Source organism: Anolis sagrei, chromosome X (genome assembly GCF_037176765.1).
Source record: "Anolis sagrei isolate rAnoSag1 chromosome X, rAnoSag1.mat, whole genome shotgun sequence".
NCBI classification, from domain to species: Eukaryota; Metazoa; Chordata; class Lepidosauria; order Squamata; family Dactyloidae; genus Anolis; species Anolis sagrei.
In genome coordinates this window covers 78,676,945-78,695,633 of record NC_090034.1, presented here as the reverse complement: position 1 = coordinate 78,695,633, position 18,689 = coordinate 78,676,945, and the positions used below count along the sequence as shown (strand labels likewise).

Here is an 18,689-nt window from a genome sequence, read left to right as displayed (position 1 = left end):
CTATATATTTGGAAAACCTTAACCCTGTAGTAACCATGGCATATAATAATAATAATAATAATAATAATAATAATAATAATACACTTTATTTATATTCTGCTTTATATCCCCGGAGGGACTCAGAGTGGATTATAATATACACAGGCTTTCCCCTTTTTCCATCTCCGGCATTTGGAAGTGAGAATCAACTCCAGTTATGGGGAGGTGCTCTTGTTCCATTTTTTCATGCCGAGGAACCTGTTGTCTATAGACTTCTTTGATCGTGTTGTATCTGCATGGGGCACCCTTTTACCTTCCTGACAAAGTGGTACCTATTGATCTACTCGCATTTGCATGCTTTTGAACTGCTAGGTTGGCAGAAGCTAGGGTTGACAGTTGGGAGCGCAGCCTGGCTCTCAGCTTCGAACTACCAACATTCCGGTCAGCAGATTTTCTGCAGCTAGAGGTTTAACCCGCTGTGCTACAGTGGCCCCAGACTACTACTGAATTACTACTTTCTAATGAGACTCATAATATTGGGTTAAAGGATTGGATATTGTTGAACAAAGAAGACTTTTTAAATATAGAAGGAAATGACTTAAGAGTAGGATGGCATGCTTATTTATGGTACGAAAGGGAAAAGAAAGAAAAGAGTTTTGGTAACCACTTTGTGAGAGTATCCCTATTAAGAGTATGGCAAAAATATAAAAGACATTTTTATTCTAAAACACCTTTAGGGGGCTCTCCTATGGAGGCAAATCAGCGAAGACTTTTAGGATGGAGAAAATGGCCAACCTACAAAGATTTGTTAAATAAAGATACAAACAATGTTAAGACTTATGAGGAATTAAAACAAAAATTTTCCAATATTAGTTGGTTACATTATATGCAAATTAAAGAATATTACAATCAAGATAAAAAAATTTGGCTTCTCTTGGGAGGAAACAGTGTGGGATAAAATTTTAAAACTAGAAAAGAAAGTAATATCGAATATTTATAACATACTAGCTGTGCCCTGCCACTCGTTGCTGTGGCCTATAGTAAAACTTATCAAAGTTGAGGTAGATATCTGGACTATTATGAAAGAGAGGTCCCTACCTATTCCTTCCCCCTTTTCCTCCCCCTTTCTCTCCTTTCTCTCTTCTCTACCTCTTTCTTTCTTTCCTTCTTTCACTACTTGGTTTCATCCTTCTCTCTTTCCTTCATTCCCTCCCCCTTTCTTCCTTTGCCTTTCTTCCCTCCCTGTTTGCTTCCTTCTTTCACTTTTTATTTCCTTTTATTTCACCACCATCATAACAATAACAATAAAGCAATTCATTGCCTCCGGGACCTGACACCTCTCCCATTCCCCCTAAAAGGGTCTCATAGGAACAATAGCATAATAATAATAGAAATAACAACCTTTACCCACCACGTGTTGCTGTGGCCAACCTTCCCTCTTTCTCTCCTTCTTTCCTTCCTTCCTTCCTTCCTTCCCTCCCTCCCTCCCTCCCTCCCTCCCACCTTTCCTTCTCCTCTTCCTTCTCTATCTCTTTCCTTCCTTCCCCCTTTTTCTTTCTCTTCTGGTCTCTTTTCTTCCTTCTCTCTTTCCTTCTTTCCTTCCCTCCCTCTTTCTCTACATCTTCCCCCTTCCTTCACTCCCTCTTTCCTTCCTTCATTCCCTTTTTTCTTTCCTTCTCTCCTTCCTTCCTTCTCCCTTTTTCTTTCCCTCCCTCTGTCTCTCATTTCTTCCTTCTCTACCTCTTTCCTTCCTTCCCCCTTTTTCTTTCTCTTCTGCGGCTGGGCGCCAATGCGCATGCTCAGTTGTTTTGCCGTTTTGTGAGTGTGTTGTTGTGTTGTTTTTCATTTTGAGTAGATATGTTTGTACCTTGTGGGTTGCGTTATGGGCATGGGGATTTTGGTTAAGTTTCATTGGGGTTTTTTGGAGTTTTGTTGTTTTGCCGTTTTGTGAGTGTGTTGTTGTGTTGTTTTTCATTTTGAGTAGATATGTTTTCACCTTGTGGGTTGTGTTATGGGCATGGGAATTTTGGTTAAGTTTCGTTGGGGTTTTTTTGAGTTTTGCTGTCCCGTTGAACCAACCTAACAGATTTATATATATAGATTACTTACCTGGCTGACTGAAAAAAAACAGGTTAAAAACTGTATGATAAAGTGGGCTCAAAATTTAAGAAGACCAATTCAAATGAGGGAGTGGGAACAGATGTGGAACAAAAAATTAAAATATACATACGCAATGGATTTAAAAGAAAATTGGATAAAAATGTTCCACAGATGGTACACCACACCGAAACAATTGGCTAAAATGTATAAAACAGTTTCTGATAAGTGTTGGAAATGCCTGGAACAGGTTGGCTCCTTCTACCATATGTGGTGGACTTGCAAAGAAGCAGTAAAGTTTTGGAGGGTAATTAATGAAGAGACACAAAAGATTTTTAAAAAGAACATTCATAAGAAAACCGGAGAATTATTTGTTAGGTTTTACAGATATAGATCTACAACTGACGGAACAAGAGGATAAACTTTTTACATATATGACGACTGCCGCTAGAATTGTTTTTGCTAGAGAATGGAAGAAAGACTCAGTACCACCCGCACAGGAATGGGTGGAAAAAATCAGGGAAATAAAGGACATGGATGAATTGACTTTTTTGTTGAAGAAAAATACAGGTATGATACTAAGAAGAACGAATTGGGATAATCTCCATGAATATCTGGACAATTTGGGAAAATAAGAAACAAGAGAGACAATTTCTTTTTGAACTTATTTTATATTTTTGAATAATAAGAAGATATGATCCAAGAAGATGGAATGGAAGTCATTTTTTTTCTTTTTTTGTGTTTTTGGTGTTTTTTGTGTATTTTTGTAGATTTTTTTAGGGATTATTTGGGATTTTAGTATACGTTTTTGTTTCTTCTTTTTTCTCTTTTTTTCTTCATTTCCTCACTTTCCTATACTTTATTGTTCTCACTCTTTCGTTGTAATCTATATAAAATTAATAAAATTCTAATTTAAAAAATATTGGGTTACAGCAATGTGAAATTATGGGTGTCTTTCTTGTGTTAAGTGTTTGAGTTTATCTTGTTTATTTCTCATGCTGTTGGTTTTTGTTAGCTTCTTTTTCATTCCAGTTGTAACAAACATTTGAGTTTTATAGCTTGTATAAAAGGTAGAGAAAACGTATACATTTATAGATTATAATAGAGAGATGTAATGTGATAGAATTTATAAGCTTGAGGGAAATGAAATGCTAGAGTTTGGAAAAATTGCTTATTGGAAATTGAAGCTAAGATTTTCAGATTTTCTCAGACGGCGTGGACACTGCCTCTACTAGGTGGGAGATTCTGGGGGCAAGAGTCTAAACATGTAACTTTTTGCATTAAAAATATGATGTCTTCAGTGCATAGGAATAATGTTTTTTTCAAGTTAGAGCCCGGTCGCCCGACAGTCTGTGTAGCAGCCATTTGCTTAAGAAGTTCGAGAACCCCTGGCTTATATAAAAAGTCTTAACCAGTATTTTCATTCTTTAGGAACTATTCAACTGCCCTTTGCTGAGATTGAGGAGCCCTTTGAAGCCTGGTACAACCTGACTGCGAAGAAGAGCTGCATTCAGTACTACCATGGTAAGGAAGATGGGAATTCCATCCTTTAAGGCATATCATCCTCATGGGACTTGTTTCTAGAGCAAAAGAAGAGGTCAATTGTGGAGTTCCCTCCTTTTAGGACACTTCTGCCTCTTTCCAACCATGGAGGGCTGTTCATGATGGCCGGAAGTAGTTTAACTTGTGTGATGACCTCCGTGCCTCTCCATGCTTGAAAAGAGGCTGAAGTGTCCTCCCAGGTGGAAATGTCTTAATGTGATACTGAAGTCAATTTCTGGAGTTCCCTCCTTTCAGGACACTTCTGCCTCTTTCCAACCACAGAAGGCTATGCATGACGGCCGGAAGTAGTTCAACTCATGTGATGAGCTCTGTGCCTCTCCGCTTGAAAAGAGGCTGAAGTGTCCTATGACTGGGAAATTTCTCAATGTGATGAGGTTATCTTGGAATCCAGGACTTACTTTCCTGAACAGAAAATGAAGGCCTTCCTTATTTTTTCTTTCCTCTCAAACTGTCCTTTGCACATTCTGTGATCCAGGACAAGTTGTCACCTATCAGATGGAGACTGATGGCCCATGGGGTGCTAATTATAAGATCACTCCAGAAACCACAGAAACAGAAGTGAATGTCCGGACGTGCTTCCAAATCAACGGCACTGTAGAAAGTCCTGTTGCGCCTCAAAGTGTGTTCCCTAACATGGATGGATTTAGGGTGAGTCTTTTACCTACAGAATTCCTCCAAAAACTCATGGCGTTTAAGAGAGATATTTGTGCTGGTACGGCTGTACCAGGAGCTCCAATTTTGTTTGCTTTGTATTAAATGTTTGCTTGCAGGCCAAGGTTTCAGGGACTCTGCAGAAAGATGGCTTCCTTTGGTTACAGTCATAGGGCATCATCGTTAAGTTTTGGTCCCACCCCTTGTTCAGGGCAATTGGGAAGGGAAGGGAGCCATTTTTAGTTAGTCTCAGTAAGGAAAGCTAATGTACAGGACGTGTGCAAGCTTCCCCTGTACAAAAGCTTCAACCCATAAGACTTTCCAGGGGAGAACAATCTTAAGAGCATCCAAAGATCTCCAGAGATTTCCAGGGAAACAGCTCTAAAGCCTTGAGGAATCTCGGAGGGAAAACAGTTTGGAAGACCACAAAACTCCAGCTGGAGAATCTACTAGCCTTACTGGTAGGTCCACTCAGTGTTCGAGATGCAGATCGACCCGGTAGCAGAGCCCACATCAATAAGGATTAAATTACAGCAGCCTGGGAGAAGTTAAAAAGGGATTTTCTTTAAAGTAAAAGAAACAGATACTGAAGACAATTGCCTGTCCTTTGAGGACAAGATTAGGAAGCCACCAGTTGCATAAAAGCCTGGAAGCATTTGTTTAACTTTATTGAAGACAAGAAAAGTTTTTGTTTGATTGTTCATTAATAAAGGACTTTGTTATTCTTCACAAGCCATTTAAAGACTATTTGTGGTGGAAAATCCCTGAGAGCTTCTCTTCGGGGGGGGGGGCCTGGCTTCCCGCTGGGCTCAAGTTGCACGTCCTGATTTAAAGACAATTCTTTACAGGCCCAGCCCACGACAGAACAATATTTTAAAATTTATTATTAACCACTCATATCCCCACAGTAAGTATTAAGAAGATAGATCAAGTCACTTTGAAACCTTCATACCCTGGCTTTATACGGTTACCCCTGTAACTATACAAAAGGAACTAAAATGTGAGACACTTGCACTGCTTAATAAGAAGAAGGAAGGAAAGAAGAAGTTCCCTAATGCTTCCTCTTCATCCTGGAAAGAAGTGACGAGTGGAGTGCCATCAGCAGGGTTCCATCCTGGGCCCGGTCCTGTTCAGGATCTTGATTAATAACTTAGAAGAAGGGTTGGAAGGCATGATCATCAAGTTTTCAGATAGGACCAAATTGGGAGGGAGAGCCAATACAGAAGACAGGAGCAGAATTCAAAACGATCTTCACAGATTAGAGATATGATGGGCCAAAACTAACAAAATGAAGTTCAACAATGACAAATGCAAGATACTCCACTTAGGGAGAAAAAAAAATGAAATGCAAAGATACAGAATGGGGGACACATGGCTCGACAGCAGTATGTGTGAAAAAGATCTTGGAGTCCTCGTGAACAACAAGTTAAACCTGAGCCAACAATGTGATGCAACAGCAAAAAAAAAACCAGTGGGATTTTGGCCTGCATCAAGAGGAGCCTAGTGCCTAGATCCAGGATAGTCATGCTCCCCCTCTATTCTGCCTTGGTCAGACCACTTTACCTGAAGCCAGAGTTTCTTTAAAGCAGTAAAAGTATGTGCTTCCTTAGAGGCTCCAGAAAGTTCAATTGTTGTTTCTAAACACAGATTGAGAAAACATTTGGTACTGTTGGTGATTGTGTCCAGAATACAGAAGTTAAAGGCCATTTCTGGGCACCGCAATTGAAGGGAGATGTTGACTCTAAGCTGGAATGTGTCCAGAGGAGGGTGACTTAAAGGATCAAGGGTATGGAGAACAGGCCTTATGAGGAGCGGCTAAAAGAGCTGGGCATGTTTAGCCTGTAGAAGAGAAGGCGGAAAGGAGACATGATGAGGGCCATGGATCAAAAGGTGAGGGGAAGTCCTACGGAGGAGGGAGCAAGCTTGTTTTCTGCTGCCCTGGAGACTAAGATGCAATGGAATAATAGCTTCAAACTACAGGAAAGAAAGGATATTCCACCTTAACATGAGGAAGAACTTCCTAACTGTGAGAGGGAGCTGTTCAGCAGTGGAACTCTATCTCTCTCTGCCCCGGAGTGTGGTGGAGGCTCCTTCTTTGGAGGCTTTTAAACGAAGGCTGGATGGCCATCTGTCAGGGGTATTTTGAAGGTGACTTTCCAGCTTCTTGACAGAAAGGGGTTGGACTAGATGGCCCACCAGGTCTCTTCCGATTCTAGGATTCTATGATTCTATGAAAGGGGGGGGGGGGATAGAAGGAATGTAGTAGCACCCTTAAATCAAACTGATTTTTCTTTTAGCATAAGCTTTCATTGTGGTTTTACTGAGAAAAAGTGAAGTTGTCTCCTTCTTAAGTTATCATTTCATTCCTGGGAAAATAAATATATTATACGTAATAATTTGTTGTTTGTAACTTGTTACTTCCAGGCTCTTTCGATATAGAGCGCTTGTGCATTGTAGCATTAATGCAGTTTGACCCCACTTTTTAATGATCATGGCTCAGTGCTATGGAATCACAGGACATGCAGTTCTGCAAGGTCTTTAGCCTTATCTGCCAGATAGTTGGTTTCTCACCAAACTACAAATCCAGGATTCCAGAGCACTGAACCATGGAAGTTAAAGTGGGATCACACTGCATTAATTTAACAATGTAAATAAACCCATAAGTCAACATCATCTGGGAAGCCCTGGGCCTAGAGCACGCTACCTGGACCAGTAGTACCAGCTGTGACCAGTAGTGCTGCAGAATTTGAAGAGGTACAAATGGAGGGCGAAAAGGAGAAACATGTCAAGAGGAAAGCGTGTCAAGCCAACCCTCATCGGGAAAGCCTTCAGTCTGGAAACCGATGTCCTCACTGTGGGAAAACAAGCGGATCAAGAATAGGGCTCCACAGCTACGGACCCATCGCCAAGACACTACAATTGGAGGACCATCATTCTTGGACTACAAGGGATCACCTAACATAACAGCAACAGAACAACAACATCATCTACGGAGTCATGTTGGGAAGGTTTCTTCAGAGGCTGAACTACTTCAGCACGTTTTATTAAACTTCACATTGATTTGGCAATATTTGACTCACCTTTCCAGCTGGCCTTTGCTTAATAATTGTGTTTTCCCTTTCCTCTTCAACCCTTCCAGCCTGTCCGGAAGGAAAACTACAAAGGCCTGGACTGTAGCGTGTGGCAGAATGTGACCTATTGGGGCACCAAGAAAAACATCTACACCCTGTGGGTCTCCAATTCTGAAAATGGGTCAGTCCCTGTGCGCTATGAGATGAGAGGCCTCAACAACCTTATGGGATCTCATTACGACAAATACAACATTGATTATCATGGATTCTCCCACAGCTTCTTGCCCAGCGCGCTGGACCTGCCGAAAGGTATGACTCTTGTATCCTCTGAACTGCATTGCTCTCTATAGTTGTGGTAGAGGCTTGTGCCAGCGAGTCCCTTCAAGGTATGGGGGTAACTGTGTGGGACGTTTGGCCTAATTTGATTGTTGGTGGGGTTCAGAATGCTCTTTGATTGTAGGTGAACTACAAAACCCAAAAACAACAACTCCCAAAGGTCAAGGTCTATTTTCCCCAAACTCTGCCAATTTTCACATTTGGGCATATTGAGTATTCATGCCAAGTTTAGTCCAGATCCATCACTGTTTGAGTCCCCAGTGATCTCTGAATGTAAGTGAACTACAACTCCAAAACTCAATGCCCACCAAACCCTTCCAGTATTTTCTGTCGGTCATGGGAGTTCTGTGTGCCAAGTTTGGTTCAATTCTGTCATTGGTGGAGTTCAGAATGCTCTTTGATTGTAGATGAACTATAAATCCCAGCAACTACAACTCCCAAATGACAGAACCAATCCCCCCCAAGCCCACCAGTATTCCAATTTGGGCATGTACAGAAGTAATTGATACTATGTATATGTTTAACTGTTAGAATATGTTTGTGTGGTAACAGTAGCTAAAGCTAGAGTTAACTGGTAGTATCCACATTGAGGTTGCCAAGGAGACCAGGCAGGAGAGTGAGAAGTGGGCGGAGCCAAGCAAGAAAATGTTATCTGCATCTTTGAAAAGAAGCAGTTCAGTTCGGAGTTAGCAGTCGGAGTTAGCAGTCGAGAGAGGAGAGTGGAGAGTGGAGAAGCAGTGTGTGTGAATAGCCAGAAGTTTCTTCAGTCTAGGAAGGCTGAAGGGAGAAACCTAAATAGTTTCTTTAGTCAGAGAGGACTAAGGGAAGTTTGTTTAGATCACTAGTTAGGGAAGAACTAGAGATCTAGGATTTGATCAAGAAAAGATCAAATTGAAAGGCTATTCACATTAGGAAACATTGTTTATTAAAGTGCTTCACCTCAGTAAAAGTCAATCACAAGTTGTGTCATCTAGAAGAGTGAACTGTATTGCAAACCAAGTTACAGTCAAAGTTCTATAAGTTATTCCAAGTTATTTAACAGCCTGCAACCATATGCTTTGTACAAAATAAACTTATTAACTTTTGTTGAAGACCGTGTCATCTCCATTAATCTGTGTCTGGGGAGCCAGTTCTCATCGGCGATACCTCACGTTGGTGGCAGTTACCTTAATTTACAAGTAATAATTGGCCTCCCCTATAACAAATTCTTATCAACAATTGAGGCCTGAGATAAATTACATCCATAAACATCCACACCTGTATAATTGGTGGCAGAATTTAAGAACAGACAGTACAATTGGTGTCAGAGGGTGGGTTCTTTAAAGTTAAAAACCCTATACCCTGTCTGTTGTTGGAATAGCACCTTCGCAATTGGCACAATTGTACAACTGGTGCATGCAGACTTCGCAGGCATATCAGGTATTGTGCCAAATTTGGCCAAATCAAATTCTGAAAGACTTGTTCTCATCTCATTTAACTACAGAAGTGAAATGCAAGACACCACCTGGGCAAAGAGATGAGCACCTCATCCTGGCCAACCCAATGCAAGATTTTGTCTCAAAAGGAGTGGACAGGGGCCATGGGCTCTTCCACCATTATAGGAAGAAGTACAAGAAGACGTATATTTCGGAGCAGGAAATTGAACAGAGAGCAAACACCTTCATCCACAATATGAGGTATGGGGAAACAGACTATGGTGGTGCTTGCGTGTGATCTTGACCTCTGAGGTTAAATTTTTTTTAAAAAAAATGGAATGAGAGACCTAAAAATAAGAAGGAATGCTATAAAAGAAAGGTTGCCATCACAGAGCTTTGGAAAACCTACTTTTGGTAAACTGAAATTCTCCTGACTCCCACCAGTCAGCATACAGGATCTTTGGAGTTTTGCTCTCAAAAAATAGATTTACTGATATCTCCATCTAGCAGATTAAGGTTTTATTATTTCGCTCCACATTATTTCTTACATTGGCTTCCAAATAATAATAATCTCATCATAATCATCTTTATATTCTGCTGTATCTCCCCGAGGGGACTCAGAGCAGATTACAGAATACATACATGGAAAACATTCAATGCCATTATACAATTGACAACAAAGACAGACAGTACACCGACAGAGGTAAAGGCTTACCCCTTTTCATCTCCGGCATCTGGAGGCTGTGCTCAACTCTGGCTGTGGGGAGGTGCTCTTGTTCCATTTTCCATGTCGAGGAGCCTGTTGTCTGTTGACGCCTTCTTGATCGAATTGCCAGCATGTCTGCATGGGCACCTTTTACCTCCCCACCAAAGCAGTACTGATTGGAGGACATCCAACCCCAAATTGGGAAAGAAGTCGTCCAGGAATACCTGGCCGCTCTTAATGAGTTCAAGTCCCCAGGGCCAGATCAACTACACCCAAGAGTACTGAAGGAACTAGCGGAAGTCATTTCGGAACCATTGGCAACCATCTTTGAGAGTTCTTGGAGAACGGGAGAAGTTCCAGCAGATTGGAGGAGGGCCAATGTGGTCCCAATCTTCAAGAAGGGAAAAAAGGACGACCCAAACAACTACCGTCCGGTCAGCCTCACGTCGATACCGGGCAAGATTCTGGAAAAGATTGTTAAGGAAGCGGTCTGCAAACACTTAGAAACAAATGCAGTCATCGCTAATAGTCAACATGGATTTATCAAAAACAAGTCATGCCAGACTAATCTGATCTCTTTCTTCGATAGAGCTACAAGCTGGGTAGATGCGGGGAATGCCGTGGATGTAGCGTACCTGGATTTCAGTAAGGCCTTCGACAAGGTCCCCCATGACCTTCTGGCAAGGAAACTAGACCAATGTGGGCTAGGCAAAACTACGGTGAGGTGGATCTGTAATTGGTTAAGTGGACGAACACAGAGAGTGCTCACTAATGCTTCCTCTTCATCTTGGAAAGAAGTGACAAGTGGAGTGCCGCAGGGTTCCGTCCTGGGCCTGGTCCTGTTCAACATCTTTATTAATGACTTAGATGAAGGGCTAGAAGGCATGATCATCAAGTTTGCAGATGACACCAAATTGGGAGGGATAGCCAATAGTCCAGAGGACAGGAGCAGAATTCAAAACAATCTTGACAGATTAGAGAGATGGGCCAAAACTAACAAAATGAAGTTCAACAGTGACAAATGCAAGATACTCCACTTTGACAGAAAAAATGAAATGCAAAGATACAGAATGGGGGACGCCTGGCTCGAGAGCAGTACGTGTGAAAAAGATCTTGGAGTCCTTGTGGACAACAAGTTAAACATGAGCCAACAATGTGATGTGGCAGCAAAAAAAGCCAATGGGATTTTGGCCTGCATCAATAGGAGCATAGTGTCTAGATCTAAGGAAGTAATGCTACCCCTCTATTCTGCTTTGGTTAGACCACATCTGGAATACTGTGTCCAATTCTGGGCACCACAATTCAAGAGAGATATTGACAAGCTGGAATGTGTCCAGAGGAGGGCGACTAAAATGATCAAGGGTCTGGAGAACAAGCCCTATGAGGAGCGGCTTAGGGAACTGGGCATGTTTAGCCTGAAGAAGAGAAGGCTGAGAGGGGATATGATAGCCATGTATAAATATGTGAGAGGAAGCCACAGGGAGGAGGGAGCAAGCTTGTTTTCTGCTTCCTTGGAGACTAGGACGCGGAACAATGGCTTCAAACTACAAGAGAGGAGATTCCATCTGAACATTAGGAAGAACTTCCTGACTGTGAGAGCCGTTCAGCAGTGGAACTCTCTGCCCCGGAGTGTGGTGGAGGCTCCTTCTTTGGAAGCTTTTAAGCAGAGGCTGGATGGCCATTTGTCAGGGGTGATTTGAATGCAATATTCCTGCTTCTTGGCAGGGGGTTGGACTGGATGGCCCATGAGGTCTCTTCCAACTCTTTGATTCTATGATTCTATGATCTACTCACAATTTATTTTGTTTTCGAACTGCTAGGTTGTCAGAAGCTAGGGCTTACAGCAGGAGCTCACCCCAGTTGGCACGTTTTTTCTGCAGCTGGCAGTTTAACCTGCTGTGTTACTGTGGCCCCATTAGCCTGGAAGCTGCACCCAGGATTAAGCCTCCCAAGTGCTTTCATGGATCTTCCCAGAGACTCTAGAGAACTGTTTCTGTGGGATGGAGAGCTTTGATGTGAAGGAAGTTCACACAGAAGTAATTGTCTAGCCTGCTTTGAAACAACTTGTATTTTTTTCAGATGTTTAACTTCTGCTCCCTCCAACCCTTGTTAGTAATTAGAGTTTCTGTCCACCATCTGGATCTCCATAAATTGTTTCAGAGTTAGTCCTTCACAGAAGTCCACTTTCCAAATTTCCGTGGATTATGTCACCCACTAATGACTGAAGATGAGAGTGCCCCAAAACATACATAAAACACCTTTCCTTTATTCATTTTGTGAAAAAATGTGGCCAGATCATCTCCAAACTGAAATAAAAAGGTCACCAATGAAAAGTGATGTAAATCAGCTTCATATTAAGGAATTATTGTATTTATTTATAAAAATCGTATTCCTCTATTCTTCTAAGGCAGGGGTTCTCAACCTGTGGGTCCCCAGATGTTTTGGCCTTCAAGTCCCAGAAATCCTAATAGCTGGTAAACAGGCTGGGATTTCTAGGAGTTGTAGGCCAAAACACCTGGGGACCCACAGGTTGAGAACCACTGTTCTAAGGAGTTCCATGGCTGGCGACCAAACATGCTTTGATATGTTTCCCCCTTTTTATGCTCACAACAATCCTATGAAATAGACGGTATCCATATCTGTCAGCTCCTAAAGTTTGACAGCAGCAGGATTTTCTCTCTACCCTTCATTGCATCCTTCCTCCATTTAGGTTTGTCCACTCCAAGAATCGAGCCAACCTGTCCTTCAAACTGACACTGAATCACTTGGCTGATCACACCCCAGAAGAACTGGCTGCAATGAAAGGGTTGCTGGAAGACAAGACACCCAACGATGGAGAGTCTTTCCCCTTGGAGCTGTATTCTGGCATTATCCTTCCTGAAAGCCTTGACTGGAGACTGTACGGTAAGTTGCCCATCATTGTCCTCTATGTCCTTTCTATGCATTTGCAAAGTTAAAGCTTGTGCGCCAGCTGCGCCCGTACCTTGGGAGGTCTGACTTGGCCATGGTAGTCCACGCTCTGGTTACATCCCGTCTAGACTACTGCAACGCTCTCTACGTGGGGTTGCCTTTGAAGACTGCTTGGAAGCTTCAATTGGTTCAACGTTCGGCAGCCATGATACTAACAGGAGCAGTGCTCAGGGAGCATATAACTCCTCTGTTGCGCCAGCTCCACTGGCTGCCAATTTGCTACCGGGCACAATTCAAAGTGCTGGCGTTGGCCTATAAAGCCCTAAACGGTTCTGGCCCAAGTTACCTATCTGAACGCATCTCCGCCTACGAACCCACTAGGACTTTAAGATCTTCTGGGGAGGCCCTGCTCTCGATCCCGCCAGCAACTCAGGCACGGTTGGCGGGGACGAGGGACAGGGCCTTCTCAGTGGTGACCCCTCGGTTGTGGAACGCCCTCCCCACAGACATTAGATCGGCTCCCTCATTAATGGCATTTCGGAAGAAAGTAAAAACCTGGCTATTTGAACAGGCCTTTGAATAAGAAGTGCAATGAATTACAATGAATCATAGGAAATCGGAATAACGGATGACGAACTTGGATTGTGATTTCAGTTATGAGACGCTAATGAGTCACTTATTGATGTTGATTGATGTTTACTGAGGTTAATTGCTTAGTGTATTATTGCCTTAATTGTTTTTATATGGTCTTTATGTTGTTAGCATTGAATTTTTGCTGCTGTTTGTTTGTTGTTAACCGCTCTGAGTCGCCTAAGGGCTGAGAAGAGCGGTATACAAATAAAGTAAGTAAGTAAATAAATAAATAAATATGCCCACTCAAACTGTTATGGACACGATCCAAGCAAGTTGGCATTACCTTCACAGCTCACCATGGTTTTGTGCATGCTTGTACTTATATACTGATGTATCTTTGACCTTAAACACCACATCTGTTTGGTAAAAACAGCAAGCAGTTTATTGAAGAATATATGTAGGCAAAGCAGTAAAATTAGCAAAAATTGTAAAGTTCCAAAACATAGAATAGTCCATAAGCTTCAAGGGAAATCAAGATCCATAGGTATATAAAATCCATGAAACACGGCAGCAGGAAAAATCCAGTACATAAATATGGTGCTTGTACATGAAACTAAGAGCACTAAAAAGCAAGACCGGCACGAAATTCCAATGTTGACCCGACTGAGGCAACTTTTCCCCATGAATCAATATAAAAGTTTTCCAGATCCCAAAACTGAAAGTATTGACCTTACAATTGCTTTTTATCTGTCTTTTCTTGTAAACAAGCTGATCATCTTTGCCTGTGAACACTCAGCCTCTGTTTACAAAAACCTTGCTATCTTGACTCTCATTAACTTCTGCACCTGACAAATCATCTTCAGACAGTTGCTCTGAGAAAGACTGTGAAAGACCTCTCCGAAGAATGTGGCCTTTTGAATCTTTCTGAGTCAGCTTGGGCCTCTCATCTGAGCTTAACGCAGGCCCAGACAAACCCTCATTCCCACTGCCAACAGATCCAGACCCACCATCAGGAACATCATCCTCATTCCCATCTTGAACATCAGACACAACCACGGGCTGATCAGGCTGACATACAACATTCTCAGAACTTGATGAGATCTCAAAAAGTAACTTTGGAAAACCTGAAATTAATTCTTCTACCTCTACTTCTGTCAATCCCATATAAAGATTACCTTTACATATGTTTATATTTAATTCTGTTTTCATGTTTGCATGTGTGTATATTTTAAATTGCATGCTAATGTTTTTTGTTAAGCTGCTTTGAGTTTCCTTCGGGAGAGATAAAGCGGGATATAAATAAATATACCATAATAATAATAATAATAACAACAACAACAATATGCACCATCTAATGTAATGCCCATTAGATGGTGTGCATTACCAAAGAAAAAAAGTTTGTTGTCAAATGTAATGTGGAAAAAGGTTATTCATGATGTATTTGTTTTTCCAAAGATACAGGTGCTATTTGTAATGATGTTGGGATGGTAAATGTGACGAAATGAAAATCATGTGTAGTTCATGTTTCATCAGCCCACATACTGCCTTGACAGGAAAGAAAATATGGCACGCAGATTAACAGTAAAGAACAAGTAGTTTACTCTTCGTAGTTCAGAACAACATATTTGCGATCATGTGATCAGTGGCATCAACTCACATAATGTCCTTTTATGAGAGATTTAAAATTGTCTTTTTTTGTCCATGTGGAATATCTCCCTGCAGTAGCTCATGAAGCAAGAACACACTCCAAACTCTGTCACTCTCTTCTTCTCTCTTCTCTCTGAACACCTGCATAGCTCAAGCCTGAAAAACATAACAGTATCCAAAAGTCCCAGGCTCGGCAAAGCATAGCATGACCAATCAGCTTCATGCATCTTATTTTACAATTCACACACACACATTAACTGATTTCTTACATGCTCCAACAGTAAAGAGGTCCGGCCTTTGTAGCTCTGTCTCTTGCTTAAAGGCTGAAAGAGAGTGGAGAATACCACTTTGGCCCATTGTTCTTCTTGCTTTGTCCATGAGTATAGCTCAAAATGGCCCTTTGCACTAATTTCCTCCACATCTTCCCACAGGTGCAGTGACACCAGTCAAGGATCAGGCCATGTGTGGTTCCTGCTGGAGCTTTGCTGCCACGGGGACTTTGGAAGGAGCCCTTTTCCTCCAAGTAAGCAAAACTGTGCGAAAAATCATGATGGCGATTTCAAAGACTGTATAGCAGGGGTCCTCAAACTTTTTAAACAGAGGGCCAGGTCACGGTCCCTCAAACTGTTGGAGGGACGGATTATAATTTGAAAAAAGCATGAATTCCTATGGACACTGCACATATCTTATTTGTCGTGCTAAAAACAATACAATAATTAAAATGAACAATTTTAACAAATATAAACTTATTAGTATTTCAATGGGAAGTGTGGGCCTGTTTTTGGCTGATGAGATAGGGTTGTTGTTGTTGTTGTTGTTGTTGTTGTGTGCTTTTAAGTCATTTGAGACTTAGGTTGACCCTGAGCGAGGGCTGGGTAAATGACCTTGGAGGGCCGCATCCGGCCCCCGGGCCTTAGTTTGAGGACCCCTGCTGTATAGTGTAGGTATGGCATGGTAGGCTGTTAGGAATTGTGAAAGTTGAAGTCCAAAACACCTAGAAAGCTGAAGTTTGCCCATGCCTGATGTATACATTTTTAACTAACCATATTCACTATGTTTAACTATCATGTCTAGGCTTGGGCCCGAATCCGTTCGTCTGAAAGTGATTTGTAATTTTCGGTGGTCCATTTTATGCAATCCCCCAAAAACAGAATGGGGAGGTGGGAACCGAAAAGCTGGGTAAAATGGATCAAGAGAACCGGATTTATCAGCTACTAGAGAGGATGGAGTTAAGTTTCTATTATATCTGATGCAGGGTTCTGCCACAGAAGATCTTGCAGCATCTTTTCTCCCTCCCCAGCAGCGAAATGTCCCATTTCTTTTGGGAAAGTTCCCTAGGCTCCTCCTCTAGAGAGGGCTCTGCAGCTCTGCTGGGAACTCGCTTTCCCAGGAGCACTTGCATGGGGCGGGTATTGAAAAGTCTATTGGAGCATGATGGGAGTTGAAGTTTTTTTCTCTCTCTGTTTCTCAGCCAGTAAAAGGTCTGTTGGCTGAGAATGGACACAAATAGCAACTACAATTCCCAATACCCTCTCTTGCGGTTTGTCTTATTTTTAAAAATGTTATGGTTAAAACTTAAAATAATTCTACAAAATCAGTAGATTGGTGAATTGTTCTGAAACTTGGCAGGCCTGCAGCTGTAAATGGGGTCTAAAGCTGAGGTAGGTTTTTTGCAGATAGGCCTCAAAATGACTGAGTTTCCCACTGTAGCCAGTGGGCCAAATCTTTGCCAAATGAAAACGGCAACACTCCTCTCGAGACTTTTGACTGACTTGGGACCCTCTCCCCCAAATAGTGAAAATTGCTCAAAATAGTTTTGCTCATTCCATACTGGACTCCCTAAAAAGCTGCAAGTTGTCCCCTGCAGTGGAAATTTGCACAAATATGAACCTGAAAGCACTGCAATGCCATTGGTTTTGTACTATGGTGGATGTGGCAGGGAGGGTGAATGATTCTCACTTTGATTCAGGGTGCTTCCAGACAGCGCTAAAACCCACGTTTTAAATCTAAGACAAAAAATCCCAGGATCTGAAAGCAGGTTTGCACACAGACCTAATAGTCCTGGGATTTCTTGTCAGGATTATTGAGGTATGCATGTGTGTTTTTCAATGTGTTTCTATGTAATTCAAGATGGATTAAAATGTGTTTCAAGATGGATTCTATTATGTTTAGTTGTGTATTAGAAATACTGTGAGAAGCAGAGAGAAAAGTAACCTTGACAGAAGTGAGATAAAAATGTTCTCTGGATGTGGGAAGAAGAAGGAGTATCCGGTTACAGCCAGAGGTCTGATAAGCAGATGTTCTGAAACTGTTTGTGCTGTGCTTTGTAGTTCCTGATGATTGCCCACTAAGAATGGACATGTGTAGATGTGCTTAGTAAACTTTGTGTTATTTTGAAACTGTAAGACTGCAGAGTCCTGATTTTTGGAGTCCTGTGTCTGTTGATCTAGCAACCTCTTCCGCTGCGCATATTTCCCCCAAAATTTCTCTGACATTTCTTCCCCCACTGTCCTCACAGGCTTCCTCTGTAACAGAACAAGATGGAGAGCAGTTGGGGGACATCCACTGGAAGTTAAAAAAAAAAACCAATTGATTCCATTATGTGCTGGACTGTATGTGCCCACACGCAAATATATTAATATAAATACAAGCAGATTTGCATGTGCGCATATGAGGTCCAGCACATAACAGAGGGAACTAAATTAAATAAGTCCGTTTGAGAGCTCTCTTCCCCAAATTATTAATTCAAGCACTATTTACGATTTTATTTTTTATTTCATGTCAAAAGCATTGCATAAAATAGTTTTTCTAAAACTGATGAAATAGTTTATCTAAAACTGATAAAATAAAGGGATCACAAGCTGCTAGATAGTTTTAGACCAAAAACGGGCAACAGTGACTGCATTGCCTGTAGCTTTAAACAATTCTTCCTCTATGCATGAGGCTCAGCATTGTGAGCAAGTATATAGGTGCAGAGTTGTTTGTTCTGCTCCACAGTTGCACAAGGTAGAAGATTCTCCTAAGTCAGTGGATCTCTACCTGTAGGTCCCCAGGTGTTTTGGCCGACAACTTCTAGAAATCCCAGCCAGTTTACCAGCTGTTAGGATTTCTGGGAGTTGAAGGCCAAAACATTTGGGGGCCTACAGGTTGAGAACTATTGTTCAAGGTAGTGCCATTTTGCCAGGTTGTCTTTTAATCTGCCCACTTCGCTTCTGAGTTCAGGACTTCTTGGTTTTCTCCTGGAGGAAAGCCCTCATTTTGCACAATTGAGACTTGTGCGCCAACTGCAACCGTACCTCGCAAAGGCTGATCTGGCCGGGGTGGTCCATGCCTTGGTCACCTCTAGATTGGACTACTGTAATGCGCTCTACGTGGGGCTGCCCTTGAAAACGGCTCGGAAATTCCAACTGGTCCAACGGGCAGCAGCCAAGATGTTAACTGGGGCCCCTTACAGAGAGAGGTCAACCCTCCTGTTCAATTTATTTATTTATTTATTTATTTATTTGGTACACTTGTATACCGCTAATATCTCAGCCTGTACGGCGACTCATTGCGGTTTACAGCATATTTAAAAACTACAATATTCCAATTTAATATAAAATTACACTATAAAATACATACATATACATACATAGTATTGGGCCACCAATACAGACCAGAACATCTCATAATTAAAGTCACAATCCAATTCGTCGTCCGAGATTGCTAATCCATGATCAAAACATCATCAGTCAAGTTAGC

At 41.8% G+C, this 18,689-nt stretch overlaps 1 protein-coding gene across 1 annotated transcript in view; it reads left to right on the top strand.

The window, feature by feature from the left end:
* Window positions 1-18,689, top strand: part of LOC132780582 (digestive cysteine proteinase 1-like) — a 43,746-nt gene that overhangs the window by 11,501 nt on the left and 13,556 nt on the right. Inside the window, exons 3-8 of the mRNA XM_060784308.2 lie at window positions 3,508-3,600; window positions 4,115-4,287; window positions 7,430-7,670; window positions 9,181-9,373; window positions 12,529-12,722; window positions 15,380-15,471. Of these exons, the coding sequence (XP_060640291.2) occupies window positions 3,508-3,600; window positions 4,115-4,287; window positions 7,430-7,670; window positions 9,181-9,373; window positions 12,529-12,722; window positions 15,380-15,471 (986 nt within the window). The remainder of the gene's footprint in view (window positions 1-3,507; window positions 3,601-4,114; window positions 4,288-7,429; window positions 7,671-9,180; window positions 9,374-12,528; window positions 12,723-15,379; window positions 15,472-18,689) is intronic.